Source organism: Lissotriton helveticus, chromosome 4_1, assembly GCF_964261635.1.
Source record: "Lissotriton helveticus chromosome 4_1, aLisHel1.1, whole genome shotgun sequence".
NCBI classification, from domain to species: domain Eukaryota; kingdom Metazoa; phylum Chordata; class Amphibia; order Caudata; family Salamandridae; genus Lissotriton; species Lissotriton helveticus.
In genome coordinates this window covers 1,537,709,889-1,537,727,009 of record NC_136063.1, presented here as the reverse complement: position 1 = coordinate 1,537,727,009, position 17,121 = coordinate 1,537,709,889, and the positions used below count along the sequence as shown (strand labels likewise).

Below are 17,121 nucleotides of genomic sequence, written 5' to 3'. Positions count from 1 at the left end.
ATGGCCTGCTAAGAATTCACCAAATCCTTGTCCTGAAGAGAATCCCCAAAGATAGAGTGGGTTTGAAACGTGTAGACCGGGATCATTAGGGGATCTTAGTTCAACCAGAATCAATATGGACGTATTAATTCATTTTGTCTAAAGAAACTATTGGAAGCTCATATTAGATACCTCTAGACCCTTTATACGTTCCAGCACTAAGAGCAATTTCTGTGAATGTAATACTCTGGTCTTGTAAAATCTTGGATTGGTGAAGATGCAATTTCAGCCTAGTTCATGTAAAACGTTTGCATTATCACAATGTATATTTGATTTATCTTTTCATATTTCACACATGATTTTCACATATTTCTCACTGTATATCCATCGCGTTTGAATGTGGATTGTCCTTTCTTTTATCGCACCAAATGTGAAAGTTTAAAAAACATTTGTGCTCAATCATTACTAAAACAATTTGAGGTCATGATTATTGAGTAAAAAGTACTTCATGCATAAGTAAAGATGTGTTTAAATCTCACAACCACCTGATTTTGTTTTGTGTGTACAATTGTCTAAGGCCCAAGGTGGTTGTAGGTATGGGCCAAACCCCCCCAGTTCACACAGAAGGCCCACTAGAAGCACTTAATTTACAGGCCCTGGGTAAATTGTATACCACTTTACAAGGGCCTTATAAGTAAATTAAGTATGCCAATTGTGAATACACTAATGTTACCATCTTTAGGGAAAACGCACACTCACTGAAGCACTGGGCAGAAGTAGTAAAGTGTTCAGAATCTTAACACCAATAAAAAAGAATCAGTAAAAAGAGGACCTAAGCAAGCAAAATGTTTTGTGGAAGACCACCCTAAGCTGACAGGTCTAACACATGTCTCTCCCAGATAAAAGTGGGGAGAGCTACCCAACCTCTAGGGAGTTCTCATCAACAAGGCAGAGAAACCTGGCTAGACCATCAGCATTGGTGATGCCTGTTCCTGGGCTGTTTTACATCCTGAAGTCCATACCCTGTAGGGAAATGGACCACCTCAACTGTTTTGGATTCTCATCCTTCATTTACATGAGTCACATGAGGACCCTGTGGTCAGTCTGAATCAGGAAGTGAGTGCCAAACATGTATGGTCTCAACTTCTTCATTGCCCAGATCACAACAAAAGCTTCTCTTTCTATAGCATACCACCTTCGTTCCCTGGGAGTAACCTCCTGGAGATGAAGGCTACAGGTTAGTCTAGGCCCTCTTCATTAAGTTGTGAAAGTACTGCCCCAATGTCATGCTCTAGGGCTTCTTTCTGAAAGATAAACTCCTTGGAAAAGTCAGGGGCCTTTAGCATAGGGGGAGTGCACATGGCCTGCTTAAGGGAGGAAAATGTTTTTTGGCATACCTCTGACTAAATCACATTTCTGGCCTGCTTCTTAGAACCCCTTGGCAAACCTCCTATAGTTCCCAGTGGGGCCAAAGAATGCTCTGACCAGCTTTTTGGCTTTGTGGGCTCCCCAGCCATGGTAGTCTCAATTTTGGCCTTGAGGGGTTGCACCTTATCCCTGCCCACCAGGTGTCCCAAGTACACCACAGACCCCTGCCCTATCTGGCACTTACTGGCCTTAATAGTCAGGCCTGCCTGTTGCAGCGCCTGAAGCACGTCCTGGGTCCGTATTACAGTGAGTGCCCCGGGGCAAAACGGGCGTTTGCACCTGCTTTGCACACCCCTGGGGCACTTTGTTATTACAGAAGGGGCCGCAGACGCTTGTGCGGCCCCTTCTGTAATACCGATAGCTGGCGCACATAAAGCATCAGTGTTATCTTGAGTGTCGGGCGATGAACAAGCTCCAGGCAGAAACCAGCTTCCTCAGAAGTGTAGACAGTGTCCCTCTCTGTTTCAAACGACACCACACACCCAGCGAGTATATATACACACACAGGTTTGAGTGGTCGCCAAAAAAGAGAGAGACCAAAACCCATAGGTCTCCTGATAGAAGACAGGGCAATCAGGAGTGTCAAGTGGATAGGACGCAGTATCCTGCAGAGGAGAGAAGAAAACAGAACACACAACAGGGACCTTAGTAGACTCAGAATGGTAACAAGAAGGAGCTTAACTATATATCTGTACCGAGTGTGCTGTAATGCTCTTACCTGCCCAAAGATTGTATCAAACCCAAAAAGGAATCCATGGAATAAAAGTAATATACGAACCAAAAGAAGGGTAGATACTTTGGTCTCTCCAGAGAAATGAAATAGTTCCAATTGAGAGTTTTTTTTGGTAAATAGTTTTGAATTACCTCCCAAATTGAAGTGTCCAACAAATAGAATTGCAGGTAAGCGATAATCCTCGCTGAGCAGGCAAAACACAAACAAAGGTCACCAAAGAAAGTCTGTCCACAGACGTAGGCGTTTCCACAAAAGTAAAGTAAACCGGCTATTGTCACCCGGCTTACCTTTGAACCAAAATAAACGAGAGAGGAAAATAAACGCGTCGGCACTTGTCTTAGACTTCAAACAAAATGCCAAAAAGTAGCTGCAGACATCCACAGCGTTCGGGTCCGAGGGTGCAGGGGAGCAGAGGAGTGGCTCACGGGACAGAGTAACGCTTCCTAGCGCCACACCTGTGAGCCGTTAAGACGGCGGAGGAAACCAGTTTCAAATACGGTGCTTGCAGCGGCAAGGGATTCAGGCACGAAATGCCGTAGAGAGAAAGTCCTTAGAGTTGACCGCAAGAACCCAAGCGGCCTCGCGTAGCTCTCGCTCTGGGAGGATGAGGAGGAACAAGAACACAAGTCCAAGGGAGCAAAGGAAAGTATCGAAGATACTCGGGTCGGGACCCAGGCAGGAATCCAAACGAGAAAACCAAGCACCGCCAGGAAGAGGGAGGAGGCATTTGAACCTCCCAATCTGCATCTGATTGGTGCAGAAAGGAGCATGGTCTCCCTAGAACGCCTCAAGGCATTCTGGTACTTGAAGTCCCGGTTAGGCTGAAAGCACACTACAACACACTCTGAACAGACACTAAAGACCTAGGCCCTCCCTAAGAGCTCCGGGTTCTAACAGTACCCCCCCCTAAAGGTCTTCTCACAGGTCGAGGTTTGGAGGGATTAAGAGCATGGAACCTACGCACCAGTCTAGGGGCATGGATGTGTTCGGCAGGTTCCCAGGTTCTGTCCTCTGGCGGATAACCCACCCAATCAATCAAATACTGGAGTCTGCCTCTGTGTCTGCGAGAGTCCAGCACCCTTCGCACCTCGTATTCAATGTCTCCATCAACCATGACTGGGGGCGGAGGAGGTTCAGGGAGTAGCGGGCCAAATAAGGTTTAAGAAGGGAAGTATGAAAAACAGGATGTATCTGTACATCGGGGGGCAGAACCAATTTGAAGGCAACAGGAGAGATGACTTTTTGTATTTCAAAAGGCCCTAAGTAGCGGGGTTGTAACTTGCGAGGACCTTCTAGTCTCAAATTCTTTGACGATAACCAAACCTTATCACCCACTGCATAAACGGGAGTAGGCCTTCGATGTTTGTCAGCTTGGGCCTTCATTTGCTCTTTAGCCAGTGTGAGTTCTGTTTTGGCTTGCTCCCATATCTGTAACAAGGTTTGATGATGATCAAGTACCGCAGGGTTTAGCGTGTCAGAGGGGAGTACCTCAAGAGGGAGAAATTTGGGGTGATAACCAGTGGTGAAAAAGAACGGAGAGATCTTAGAGGCTGTGTGGGTAGAATTATTGTATGCAAATTCTGCTAGAGGAAGTGCTTGTACCCAATCCTGACATGTAGTAGTTATGAGACACCTAAGATACTGCTCTAAGGTTTGGTTTGTCCTTTCGGTTTGACCATCTGTCTGGGGGTGATAGGCAGAAGATAGTCTATGATCAATGTAGAGGGATTTGCATAACCCTTGCCAGAATCTGGAAATAAATTGGGGACCCCGGTCTGATAATATAACAGAAGGCAATCCATGTAACCGGACAATTTCTCGAATAAATACTTCTGCTAAGTCCACAGCTGTGGGGATCTTGAAAGGCCCGTTTGATTGCAAGGAGTTCCCTTTCTCCAATAGTGTAGTTTTGCTCTGATTGGGTCAAGGTTTTCGAGAAGTACGCAACAGGATGGAGGGTGCCTTTTATGCGGTCACGTTGAGATAACACACCACCCACCGCGTATTGTGAAGCATCCACTTCTAGGAAGTAGGGTTGCGTTTCGTCAGCATGTTTCATAATAGGAGCAGAAGTAAAACTGGCTTTAAGGGCCTGAAAGGCTTTTTCGGCTTCCGCATCCCAGTTGAACTCAACCCCCTTTTTAAGCAGGCGTGTAATGGGCGCTACCAGGTCAGAAAAATGGCCAACAAACCTTCTATAGAAGTTGGCAAATCCTAAGAAGGATTGAATCTCTTTTACTGAAGTTGGACTTGCCCAGTCTATGATGGCAGATACTTTGGCAGGATCCATATGTATTCCCTCGGGGGAGATAATAAACCCCAAAAAGGCTACGCTGTGGGTATGGAAGATGCATTTATCAAGTTTAGCAAACAGGTGATGTTCTTGTAGTTTTCCTAATATGGCTTGTACATGGGACACATGTTCAGACTCATTAGAGGAGTAAATCAGTATATCATCGATATACACGATGACAAAAATGTCCAAATATTCCCGCAGTATCTCGTTTATGAAGAATTGAAACGCTGCGGGAGCATTACACAGCCCAAAGGGCATGACGTTATACTCATAGAGCCCAAATTTCGTCCGAAAAGCTGTTTTCCATTCATCCCCTCTTTTTACTCTGATCAGGTGGTAGGCTCCTCGTAAATCGAGTTTGGTGAAGATGGTGGCTTTCCTAACCTGATCAAGCAGCGTGGAAATGAGGGGAAGAGGATATTTGTTTTTTATCGTTGCTTTATTCAACACCCTGTAGTCCAGGCAAGCTCTGAGTCCCCCTTCCCGTTTAGGTATAAAAAAAATGGGGGATGACACTGGAGAGGTAGAATGACTGATGAAACCCTTAGCCAACATGTCTTGCAGATACTCTTGAAGGTATTTAATCTCTGTCTCAGTAAGCGCATAAATGCGACTAACAGATAAATCAGCGCCAGGTACCAGATCTATCCTACAATCGTAGGGACGATGTGGCGGTAGAGCAACTGCTTTCACATCATCAAAAACGTCAGAGAATTGTCGATATTCAGTGGGTAATGTAGCCCCATCAATAGTGGTGGAAGCACAATACACAGGAGTATGCCAGTGGTTTATGTCTCTATAACAATGAGTAAGGCAGTGAGCGGAGCGTAGGGTAACAGTCCTGGCTACCCAATCAATATGGGGGTTATGAGTCTGAAGCCAGGGTACTCCCAATATAGCACCGAAGTTGGGTGTATCGATCAAGTCAAATGATATACTTTCACTATGGCCATTGTCACACAACACAATAATCTCAGGGGTATGGTATTTCAACATCCCAGAGGATAGAGCAGACCCATCTACTGCCCTGACGTTTTCAGGTATTTCTTTCTTAATGAACTGTATGCCCAGAGATTTAGCTAAAGTAATATCCAAGAAGTTTCCTGTAGCCCCTGAATCCAAAAGAAGAGCCATGGAATGTCTACCTTGCAAAGGCAACACTAACACAACCGTAATGGTAAATGGTTTAGGAATGGGTGAATAGGTGTTTGCCACATATTTAGAGGTCTGAGAAAGCGAGGGACTTGGAAGAGCGACCTCGGTACTCCCCAAGTCAACTAGTTTCCAGAGGGCATGGTTTTAGAGTATTTAGGTAACCCTTCGCGCAAGGAACTTTTGGGTTTTACAGGGCATTCTTGGGCAAAATGGCCGGCCTTTCCACAGTATAAACAAAGATTAAGTTTACGCCTTTTTTCCTTTTCTTCGGGCGTTAGGGGGCCACGGATACCTCCTATTTGCATGGGTTCGCTTGTGTCTTTGGGTTCTCTTTTTTCAGCTTTTGTTATCAAGAATTTAGGGAGATCGCTGCGAGTTTTTTCTCCCTTTCTTTCGGCCAGTCTGTGGTCTAATTTGACCACGAGGTCAATGAACTCGGAACAGTTTTCTGGGGGATCCACTATTTGCGATAAGATGTCCTTTAGTTCATCTTTAAGCCCTCTATAAAATATCGAAGTTCTCTTATCGTCAGGCCAGTGGGTCTCTGTCACTAATCTATTGAAGGCGGTGATATACGTCAATAAATCTTTTGAGCCCTGTTTCAAATTAAGAAGCTCATTATCGCTCGCCTGCATATAGGTATGCCTAGCAAAAAGGCTTTTCATCCGCTCCTTAAATAGGTCAAGATTATATAGAACAGGATCGTCATTCTCAACCAAAGCCACCGCCCAAGAGGCGGCATTCCCGCTTAAGTAGGAAATGATGAAAGCGATCTTAGCCGCGGCATCAGGGAATGAAGCGGCTTTACACAAAAACATCAGGTGGCATTGATTCGTGAATACCTTAAAATTCTGACTGTCTCCGCTAAATCTCTCTGGCATTGCTAATGGAGTTTGAGGTGGGGTAACCACTGTGACCTGAACAGGAGTGGTAGAAGGCGTAGATGCATGAGAGTCCCCAGGGGAACTAACGCTAGGCATTTGAAAATGAGAAGGGTGTATGTAGCTTCTTTTATGTCTAGCTTGTACCTCGGGGGGTTTACTTGCTTCTATCATTCTAGTATTTTCAGTTAATAACCTTTGATTTTCATTTCTAACCAACTTTAGTTCTGTTTGCAAATTCACAACTGTGGTGCCTAGTTCTCTTAACGTTATCTCTTCTGCCTCTCCTAGCATGGCTGCGTCGTCCATGACTGTCTACGCTCGGGAGGAGAGATAAACGTGGGCTTGGTTTTCTGTCGGGCGATGAACAAGCTCCAGGCAGAAACCAGCTTCCTCAGAAGTGTAGACAGTGTCCCTCTCTGTTTCAAACGACACCACACACCCAGCGAGTATATATACACACACAGGTTTGAGTGGTCGCCAAAAAAGAGAGAGACCAAAACCCATAGGTCTCCTGATAGAAGACAGGGCAATCAGGAGTGTCAAGTGGATAGGACGCAGTATCCTGCAGAGGAGAGAAGAAAACAGAACACACAACAGGGACCTTAGTAGACTCAGAATGGTAACAAGAAGGAGCTTAACTATATCTCTGTACCGAGTGTGCTGTAATGCTCTTACCTGCCCAAAGATTGTATCAAACCCAAAAAGGAATCCATGGAATAAAAGTAATATACGAACCAAAAGAAGGGTAGATACTTTGGTCTCTCCAGAGAAATGAAATAGTTCCAATTGAGAGTTTTTTTTGGTAAATAGTTTTGAATTACCTCCCAAATTGAAGTGTCCAACAAATAGAATTGCAGGTAAGCGATAATCCTCGCTGAGCAGGCAAAACACAAACAAAGGTCACCAAAGAAAGTCTGTCCACAGACGTAGGCGTTTCCACAAAAGTAAAGTAAACCGGCTATTGTCACCCAGCTTACCTTTGAACCAAAATAAACGAGAGAGGAAAATAAACGCGTCGGCACTTGTCTTAGACTTCAAACAAAATGCCAAAAAGTAGCTGCAGACATCCACAGCGTTCGGGTCCGAGGGTGCAGGGGAGCAGAGGAGTGGCTCACGGGACAGAGTAACGCTTCCTAGCGCCACACCTGTGAGCCGTTAAGACGGCGGAGGAAACCAGTTTCAAATATGGCGCTTGCAGCGGCAAGGGATTCAGGCTCGAAATGCCGTAGAGAGAAAGTCCTTAGAGTTGACCGCAAGAACCCAAGCGGCCTCGCGTAGCTCTCGCTCTGGGAGGATGAGGAGGAACAAGAACACAAGTCCAAGGGAGCAAAGGAAAGTATCGAAGATACTCGGGTCGGGACCCAGGCAGGAATCCAAACGAGAAAACCAAGCACCGCCAGGAAGAGGGAGGAAGCATATGAACCTCCCAATCTGCATCTGATTGGTGCAGAAAGGAGCATGGTCTCCCTAGAACGCCTCAAGGCATTCTGGGACTTGAAGTCCCGGTTAGGCTGAAAGCACACTACAACACACTCTGAACAGACACTAAAGACCTAGGCCCTCCCTAAGCGCTCCGGGTTCTAACATTCAGTGGGCATTCCCTCATTTGCATGGGACATGCTCCATGCAAATGAGGGAAATCCCTATGCCTCTGCACCCACGCTGTATTACAGAAGTGGGCGCAGAGGCAAAATAGCCCTTAGGAGGCGCACTGACAGTGCACCATCTAAAAGGTGCGTCCCCTGATGGCAGCCCTCTGGTGGTGGGAAAGGGGGTCTCATGAAGACAGCTATGTCATCCAGATAGGCAGCACTGAAAGCCTCCAAACCAGCAAGGACCTAGTTCACCAACCTCTGAACGGTGGCAGGGGCATTCTTGAGTCCAAAAGGCATAATTCTTGACTCTCTGGAGTAGGCTGAGTTATCCTTTTCACCTTCTGCTAGGGCGATCTGCCATTACCCTGCTGTAAGATCAAAGGTACTTAAGTACTGGACAGCCCCTGATCTGTCAATAAAAATCCTTGATTGCTGAGTCTGAGATGCTGCCATTTCAGCTCTCCAGGAAGACCTCTGTGCTTCTGGAAGGAGCAGTCATCTAAAGACTCCCCGGCCATAATGCCAAATTGGCCGCAACCTTAGCGTCAGCATTGTCCCCTTCATTTCTAAAATATGAATATTTTCTTCTGATTGCCGATTTGAATTGCCACTTAGAGAAGGAGGACGACTTGCGTAGTAGGAATCTAGAGAACAAGAAGCAAGTGCAACAACTTACTCAGTGGATTAAAGGTTGCACCCATAGAGCAGGACATACTCTGGATCTACTGTTTTCAAGTATCTGCCTCATTTCCATTCTTACTATTGACCCTGTATGTTAGTCAGCTCATATTTTACTAAAATTCAGATTTATGGTGCATAACAAGTGTGGCCTAGCCCTGGATGAAAGTCTCTCTGAAGTCTTTCACAGACAACTTTTGCGCTCCTGCTTTAAATGTTGATCTCCCTGTTGACACCAATGTTAAAGCTCTGGAGATTGCAATTGTTGAAGCTCTCGATAGATGCGCCCCTCTTAAATTAAGGCGGACACTGAGATTCTCTTCTTCAGAGAGCTAGTATACAAACCATCTTAGGACTACTAAGAAGGAGAATAAGGCATTAGAGAGCCATTTTTTTCTAAATCCTCGCTGGATCACACAGCATTTAGAGCTGCTTTAAAATTCTAACACAAAATGCTCAAAACCGCAAAAAATCTCATTTGTGAGGAGACTAGAGGAGAATAATAGCACCTCCAAGGAACTCTTTAAGATAGTCAAGGGACTATCTCAGCCCATCGATGTGAATCAAAATATTCCTATTTCGGTTCAGAGATGTCAAGATCTGCAAAATTCTTCCATGACAAGATTGATAAGATCTACTCTGCTTTAGAGACTCAATCCCCCAGGAAGAAGATGACCAGGAAGAAGTCGACCTTCACCCAGGAACGTCTATTCACTGGGGTGAATTCCAGACGATTGACCATAATTAGTGGAAAAGGCTATGGTGGAGGTGAAGTCAGGATCTCCTTTGGATCCCTGTTCTCATTTTATCTTCTCTAGACTTACCTCAGTCCTAAGTCCTTTTATTACCTGGTTGTTTAGGCTATTTTTGGAGAAGGCTGGCTTCCCGTCTTGCTGGAAATCTGCTCTTGTGCAATATCTTTTTTATAAAAAAAGATGGAGCAGAGGCTGGTGATTTTTCCAACTATCATCCTATCTCCCTCTTGCCATATTTGGCAAAGGTGCTGGAAAGGATAGTTAATACCCAGCTAACGCGATTTCTGAAAGTAAAAAACATTCTGGACACTTCCCAAATGGGCTTTAGAGGAAATAACTGCATGGAGTCCATCCAACTGGCAGTGGCTGACAGAAATAGGTCAGAGCAAGGCTGTTGACCTGCTCCTATTAGACCAGTCTGCTGACTTCGATACGGTCTCCCATTTCCATCTAGTTTGTGGACACCATGAAGCAGGCTTGCTCTCCACCACTCTCCAATAGTTTGGAGCATTTTTGCCTAACACATCTAATTCTGTTTATTTAGCTCTGTGTAAATCTACAAAGAATTAAGAGAGAGGGCTCCCTGACAACTAGAACAGAGGCAGGGTGTGGAAGTAGGCGTCTTTGAGGTCGAGTGCAGCGATGAAATCACCTTGTTGTAGTAGAAGAATGGCATCCTGAAGAGTGACCATGTGGAAATGTTCTGACAGGATACACTAGTTCAGGGATCTGAGGTCCAGAATGGGCATGAGGTACCCGTCATTCTTGGGAATGAGAAAGTAGAGGGAGTACATCCCGAGCCCTGTAGCTGTTGTGGCACAGGCTCTATAGCCCATTTCAGAAGAGGCACTTAAACCTCTTCCCTAAGTAGTCCTAGGGAGAGGACATGTCCGCTGGGTGGTATGGAAAAGAGCTCTAGGCAATAACCATTTAGGATGGTGTCTAGTACCTACTGGTCTGAGGCGACATGTTGTCAAGTGGGGTAGAATATCCAAAGTTTAGCCATGACAGGTGTTGTGTGGTCGGGCGAAATGAGTGGCAAGTCACTGCTTGTCTGCGGAAGGTCCTTTGGGGGGCCACTTTTGACTACCTTTCGCGCTAATCCTACGGTAGACTCATTGAAGTAACCTCTTGAGAGGTTTGCTGGGCTGGCTGATGTTGGAAGGATGTGGAAGCTTTAGGAGAGGGGTCCTGGGCCCACCAAGATATGTTGAGTTGTGAAAGGACCCAGATGGGTTAGGCGTCTGTAAGGCGCCCCTGGCATTAGCCACTTGTGCCTTTTGTTAATTTTCCCCAACATCTAATCAACCTGGGGCCTGCAGAGATATTCCCCCAAGGTCAGGTTGATGAGATGTTGACCCTCTGGCTTGAAGCCGGAGACATGGAGCCAGGCATGTCTGCAAAGGAGTATGCTGGAGTTGATGCCCCAAGCACCCCTATCAACAGCATCTAAGGCACACCTAATGGTGATTCTGGAAATCAGCTTGCCCTCTGAGAACAGCTTGTGTAATTTTTTATGCTGCTATTCTGGGAGATGTTGGAGGAGCTCCTCGATAGCATCACAGTGGGCACAGTCATACTTGGAAAGTAAGATGTTAGAGTTAGCAATATGCCAATGATTACCAGAATGTGCCATGACCCCATTGCCAGCACCGTCTATGCATTTACTTTGTCTAGTGCAATGGTATCACCGGTGCCTTGTGAGTTTGCCCATTTATGGGCAGTATGCACCACCAGGGAATAAGGAGGGAGCGGGCCACTAACGTTAATGGGGTCTGAAGGGAACTCAGAAGGGAAGGTGGGGGGGATAACTTGAACCTTCACCGGCCCCTTGAAAATATCAGGAGCGAGTTTGATCAACCCTTTCAGCAAGGTATGCGTGTAACGGTGAGCAGAGGAAAGAGTTTCAAAGTGGAAACCCTCTTCGGCAGGCTTCTTGTGCATTTCCGCTCTATGAAACGCTGCAGCCCTACCCAAGACCTCCCGTTAGGAGGTGGTGTCATCTGGAGAGGGGGGGAGGGCAGGGTGAAGGTATGGATCCATATCTCCTGATAGATTCACATTATAAGAACACTATGAGTCTTCTTGTGGGGGCATGTTGAATAGTTCCCCCTGCCGTATTCGCCCAAGTCAGAATACAGTAACCCTTGTGGTGTGTACGAAAGTGGGTAAGGCAGAGATGGAGGTGAGGATTGTGATCTGGAGGTCTGGGAGGTGAAGTGGAGAGGAGAGGGAGTACAGGCTAAGGAAGAGCTTTGTCATGCTTCTTCTGCTGGTTGGGTCGTGCTAGGGGTTCCAGAGCTTCCTTGAAGCTGAGCAGTCTCCTTGAGGGGAAAGTGCCTGAGAGTTTGGCCTATCTAGGGGTAAATGACAATCTGCCTCTGTTGAGTGTCGAGTTCATCCTGCAGTTTCTGGAGGACTGGTTCATCTGGCTCGATTGCCGAACTTCTCATCGGCACCATATGTTTCAGCACTTGGACCGACCTGGGATTTGATGCCCACCCTTTCGGATCAAACAGCTGGGCGGGTACTGAGCCAGGAGCGGGTGGCACCAAGTATGTCGGCTTCAAGATTTTCTTTGGTGCCAAACCAAAGCTGGGCATAGGTTACGAAGTTGAGGGCCAGTGCCAACCATTGCCCGAAGGCAGTGGCGCCCCAGAAGTATGTCTCTGTGGGTCTAAAGTAACTGAGCTCCCCTTGTTGAGTGTATACTGGGAGCTGTGTTGAGTGTGTGTGTGGGGGAGAGAGTTCTGTACCCACGACCTGCTGAGCTGGCGAGAGGTCTTCAATCTTGAGGCCAGAACCGGAACTCTCAGGCAATAAAGCCTTTTCAGGCAATAGCTCAGGAGGGGTGCCGAAGAGATCTGGCTTGTCGTCTCCACCTCTGAACGACATCTCGAATCAACAAGCTTGGCGGTCTCGAAAAGTCTTCTTCGTCCATAACAGTCGGCACAGGCCAAAAGGGGCCTCGTCATGCCCTGACAAAACTGCAGATGTCGACACGATACAAGAGAAGGGGAGCACAAACAAATTCACTGCCGATGGAACGAGAGGAACCATGAAGACTGTAAAGAACACGGCAATGGCGTTCAAACACGATGGCGGAAAGAAACAATCTAACAATGGAGCTGATGTCTATGTGCAGTACAAATAAGAGGATAAGTCACAGTACCTTCTTTAAAGAAAAACAACTTGCACAAATCTGGGTGCAACACTAGTATGTGTATCTGCGGCCACACATACCTCATACATATATTTTTGGTCACATTTCTTCAACTGTTGTTTTCTTCAACTAGCACTGATATTTTGCTTCCTCCTACTGTAGAACACAACATACGACAATAGATCAGCACAGTTCCATCATATGATGTCCTCGGTATAAGCAACTAAAATGTTCTTGTCACATGTACCTCCAGTTAAAAAGTAGCCAAGAATAAGGTCGAAAGCACTTGAACTTAAAGATGAATGCTAATGCCTCAATGTATCTTTTGGTGTCATCACAGTGTTCAATTGTAATCAAGACATTTAATGAGAGGTGTAAAATGTACTCGTCATCATAAACTAGCTTTGGCATATTTATCTTACAGAATACAACTACAAATCATTAAAGTCACAAAAGTATATATACACAGGTAAATGTTGAAACTGCAATGCCTTAGCTTCGTGAAGGAATTATCAAACTAGGGGTATCTGGTAACTTCTTGTCACTTTGGCACTTCAGCCTTGTAAATATTTTTTAAGCAGCTGATTTTGACTAACGAGGGAAATCTAGTAAAGCCATAAGGATCTAAAGTATTACCAAAGACTTCAAGCTATTGCTTGTTACTAGAGAGGAACATCTTAGGAGGACTTGATGTACTGCAGTTATGCAAAAGCTCAGACCTATTGGCTTTGGCAATGTTTGTTTGAAACATGTACGCATCTCCTGGTTGCATCATTCCCCAATAGACTGTAGACAATTGAGGCTCTCTTATTACATTATTCACTCCCTACATACAAACTCCTGGAGTTGGTCCAAATGTTACCCTTGTTTTGTTTCCCCCCTACAGACTTCCATTGTGCACTAGTATTTAGTTAAAATTCTGTTGTAAGCCAGTGAATGCTCTAATCATGCTGAAGCCAAGTCACATGGTGGAGAAACTCTAGCTGAGCATGTCTCCAGGGTTAAATACATTTGATACATTGTGCTTGAGTTCAGATCTCCAAGAAATTGAATGAAGCATTCTACATCTGTGGAATTCAGCTGCTATTGTGTTTGTTAATTTTGTGGATTGTGTGACATAGTGCTTAATTTGAACTAGTGGATTATGGTGCTCTGCAGTGGCACTTAATTGTCAGCGCCAGCTCTAGTGAAAGTCACCACATGGTGGTGCTGTCTGTCAAATTTTGAGATAAGCACAACAACAATGTGTAATAAGTCAATATACATTAAAAATAAATAATCGCTCACACTATTATTACAGCTTTGGGTGGCCTAGAATAGTTTGAATAGCCGCAATTGTAGGAGGGCGACGGTTAGTACTTGTATTGGTTCTGTCATTGGCAGCACTGGCAGAGACAATGGGTGGTGCATGGTGGAGTGGCCTCACAAGATGGGCCCTAGCCTGGTGTCACCTTAGCTTTAAGTGTCTGTTTTGTTGAAGCTGGGTTTGGATTTCACCTGCGCTTTGAATTACTTGATTCTTTATTCTATTCCATTTACAATTTTATTTTCACCACATGTAATGTTAATTATTTTAATTTAGGAATATATTAAAATGCCCTGTTGCTTCTCACAGGGTTGGGGCTGAGCTTGATAACATTTACAATATACATTTATATAGTCAGATGGGATGTGCTACCTTGAGAGGTCAAGAGCTGCAGAAAAGATGTAGGTAATAAAGGCATTAACATTAAAAAAAAAATATTGATTCTCCCTCCTCACGTAGTTAATATTTGTAACTGATGTGAGCAATGGGTTATGCTAAAGTACATGTGATTGGAGGGTACTCTTTGTGACAAGGAAACAGCAAGTACACAGACAGGGTGGGATATCCCAAAGCACCCACTGTAAGTTTAAATACATTTTTGTTGGAGATATCGATTCATTACCTTGACTTTGTCTTCATACTTCAAGATTTCAGCACTCATTTGAAACTTTACTGTGGATATTTCTTCTTTACTGACTTCGTGGAAACTATTTGCCTGTTTCTGAGTCTCATTCAGTTGCCTCTGCAAGTCAGGAATGGCCGCGGTGCTTTGCTCCAACTCTTTTAATTTCTCCCCAAGGTTTTGATTTGCCTCCTTGAGCTGCACCAGTTCATGTTCCAGTTGCTCCTTCTCCTTTGCTGCCTGCTGTTCAAGTTCTCTCAGCTTCTCTGAAGCTTGTGCTAATAACTGATCTGTATTCCCTTTTTCAGAAGACAAGGAGCAGATCTGTATGCCAAGTTCTGCCATCTCGGTGTTAGTTCTGTGCAAAACGTCCTTTGATTCCAAGTTCTCAATTTCTAGTGTGTGTGCATATGTCTTTGCTTGCACCAGTTCATCCTTCAGATGTAACAGGTTCCTTTCCAACTCAGCCTTTTGAAGAACCTCCTTTTCCAGCTCAATTTTCAGTGCTTCCTCCTTCTCTTTAAACTGCATTAGGTCTTTCAAATGGCTCAGGTTTAGCGACTTAATTTGGTCCTGAAGCCCCTGCATCTCTGCCTTCTGCTCGGCTGCAGTGTTATCATACATCCCTTCAGCAGTTTCCTTGTCTTTGGTCACTTGCTGAAACTTGTCTGGGAGGTGTACAGACTCTAATTGCAGCATGGACTTGTCTTCCACATTCAGTGTCTGTTGGACATTGGGAGCAGACAAACATGAAGCTAGTTCGCTTTTCTCAAGAAGGCAAATTCTTCCATCCAGTGCAGCCTCCTTCATGGGAGAAGATGATTCCACCCCATCCACTTTAATTTCTTGATGATTCAGTTCCTCTACTTTCTTTTGTTGTTCTGCAGTTATGCAGTTGAGCTGAGATAGATATTCACTTCCCTGTTTCAGTGCTTCATCTTTTTCCCTTTCTGTGTCTCTCAACTTCTCTGACAATTCTTGAATCTTTAGTACAGACTCATACTGCGTGGTTGATTGTTGCTCCTTCTCATTCAGGATGGTGTTGATTCTTGCAAGGAGCTCAAGGTTCTTTTCCTCGGTAGCACTTGTCCTCAATTGGAGTTCCTCAATTTGCATATCCTTCATGCTTCCAGCACCTTTGGCAGTCTCCAGCTCCTGATTCAGGAGACAGATTTGTGATGCATAGTCCTTGTTACTAGATTCCAATAACTCAATTTGAGTCTGTTTTTCCCTTTCTTTTTCTGAAAAATTCAGTTCAAGTAGTTTCAGGCATTCCTGAAGCTCCTCAACAGTGCTCTGTGTGGAGATGACAACTTCATGCTGTTTCCGCAACTCATCAGCCTCTTTTGTCAGGCGATCATTTTCTTCCTTGATTTTATTAAGCGTATCTTTGTCCAGCTGTGCTTGTGCTTTCTGAAGTTCTGTGGTACGCTGGAGTTCCACATTCTCCACTTCTAGTTGCTGGAGTCGGTCCTGTAATTCTTTTTGCCTGAGCTCTGATTCGTCCAGCTCTACACACATCTCGTCCACACCCTCTGCCTTCTCAGTGCTAAGGGAATTATTAAAATCAATGCTGGTTGAAAAATCCTCAGCCTAAAAAAAGGAAAGACATATGTAAAACATATTTAACAACAGATCTTTGCTTTTATACTTTTTTCACTGAACAGAAACAATAATGTTTAAATATGCAATTAAAACAAAGGTACCCAAAACACACCTAGTATCGAATATAAAGAACAATTGTGTTTACAACTAAAAGAGAAAACCAAAAAACGGACAGTTTCCGGGTTATCAGACCAATACACAACTATGATACTGTATTATCAGAAGATGCCAATACAAGACACATTCAGCACATGAAGAGGGGTGTGGGACTGGGGCCTCGGTGAACGTGCAGATGAGGATGGCCATATCAGAAATGGCTATAGCTGGCCCATTCCATATAATGCAATTCAATTACTTATAGATGACATATCCTACACAGCAGTCCCTATGGAGGTAAAGACAGAAGACGTCCCTGAGCTGCCCGATATGTCAAATGCGGGAGGCAGATCTCGTTCACACCTTTTGGGCATGTCCACTCATTGTACTCTTCTGGGATAGGGCGCACAGTGTTCTGACTGAAGTTTTGGGATGGCTGTTCAATGCCAAATCCTAACACACTCAGCTGGTAGTGTTCATTTTGGCATGTGTACTCTCAAAGTGGGACCTTGTTAAACACGGGTGAGACAGTGAACCTTTTAGCCTAGAGGGATGGGCAAAGTAAATGAGCTACTGCTCAGCCTTGGAAATCCCTATATATACGACTAGATGAGGCTGCCTCAGAAACACGCTAAGATTTGTGGATACTGGTGGAAATACCGCAAAACTGTAATTGCGAATGATGATGGCGTGGCGGTTGGGGGAGGCAGGCAGTAACATGGGTTAGGAAGACACAATGGACATATGTTAAGAAGACACAATGGTCTACTGTTTGTTATTGGGTCAGAATACACGTAGATGTCATAAAAGACAAGTGGTGATGGTT

At 44.9% G+C, this 17,121-nt stretch overlaps 1 protein-coding gene across 5 annotated transcripts in view; it reads right to left on the bottom strand.

The window, feature by feature from the left end:
* The window catches only part of FYCO1 (FYVE and coiled-coil domain autophagy adaptor 1), an 825,109-nt gene that overhangs the window by 544,168 nt on the left and 263,820 nt on the right, over nt 1-17,121 (bottom strand). For all 5 annotated transcript variants that reach the window (XM_078688154.1, XM_078688155.1, XM_078688157.1 and 2 more), the window contains exon 8: nt 14,595-16,187. In XM_078688154.1, coding sequence (XP_078544280.1) covers nt 14,595-16,187 — 1,593 coding nt within the window. The remainder of the gene's footprint in view (nt 1-14,594; nt 16,188-17,121) is intronic.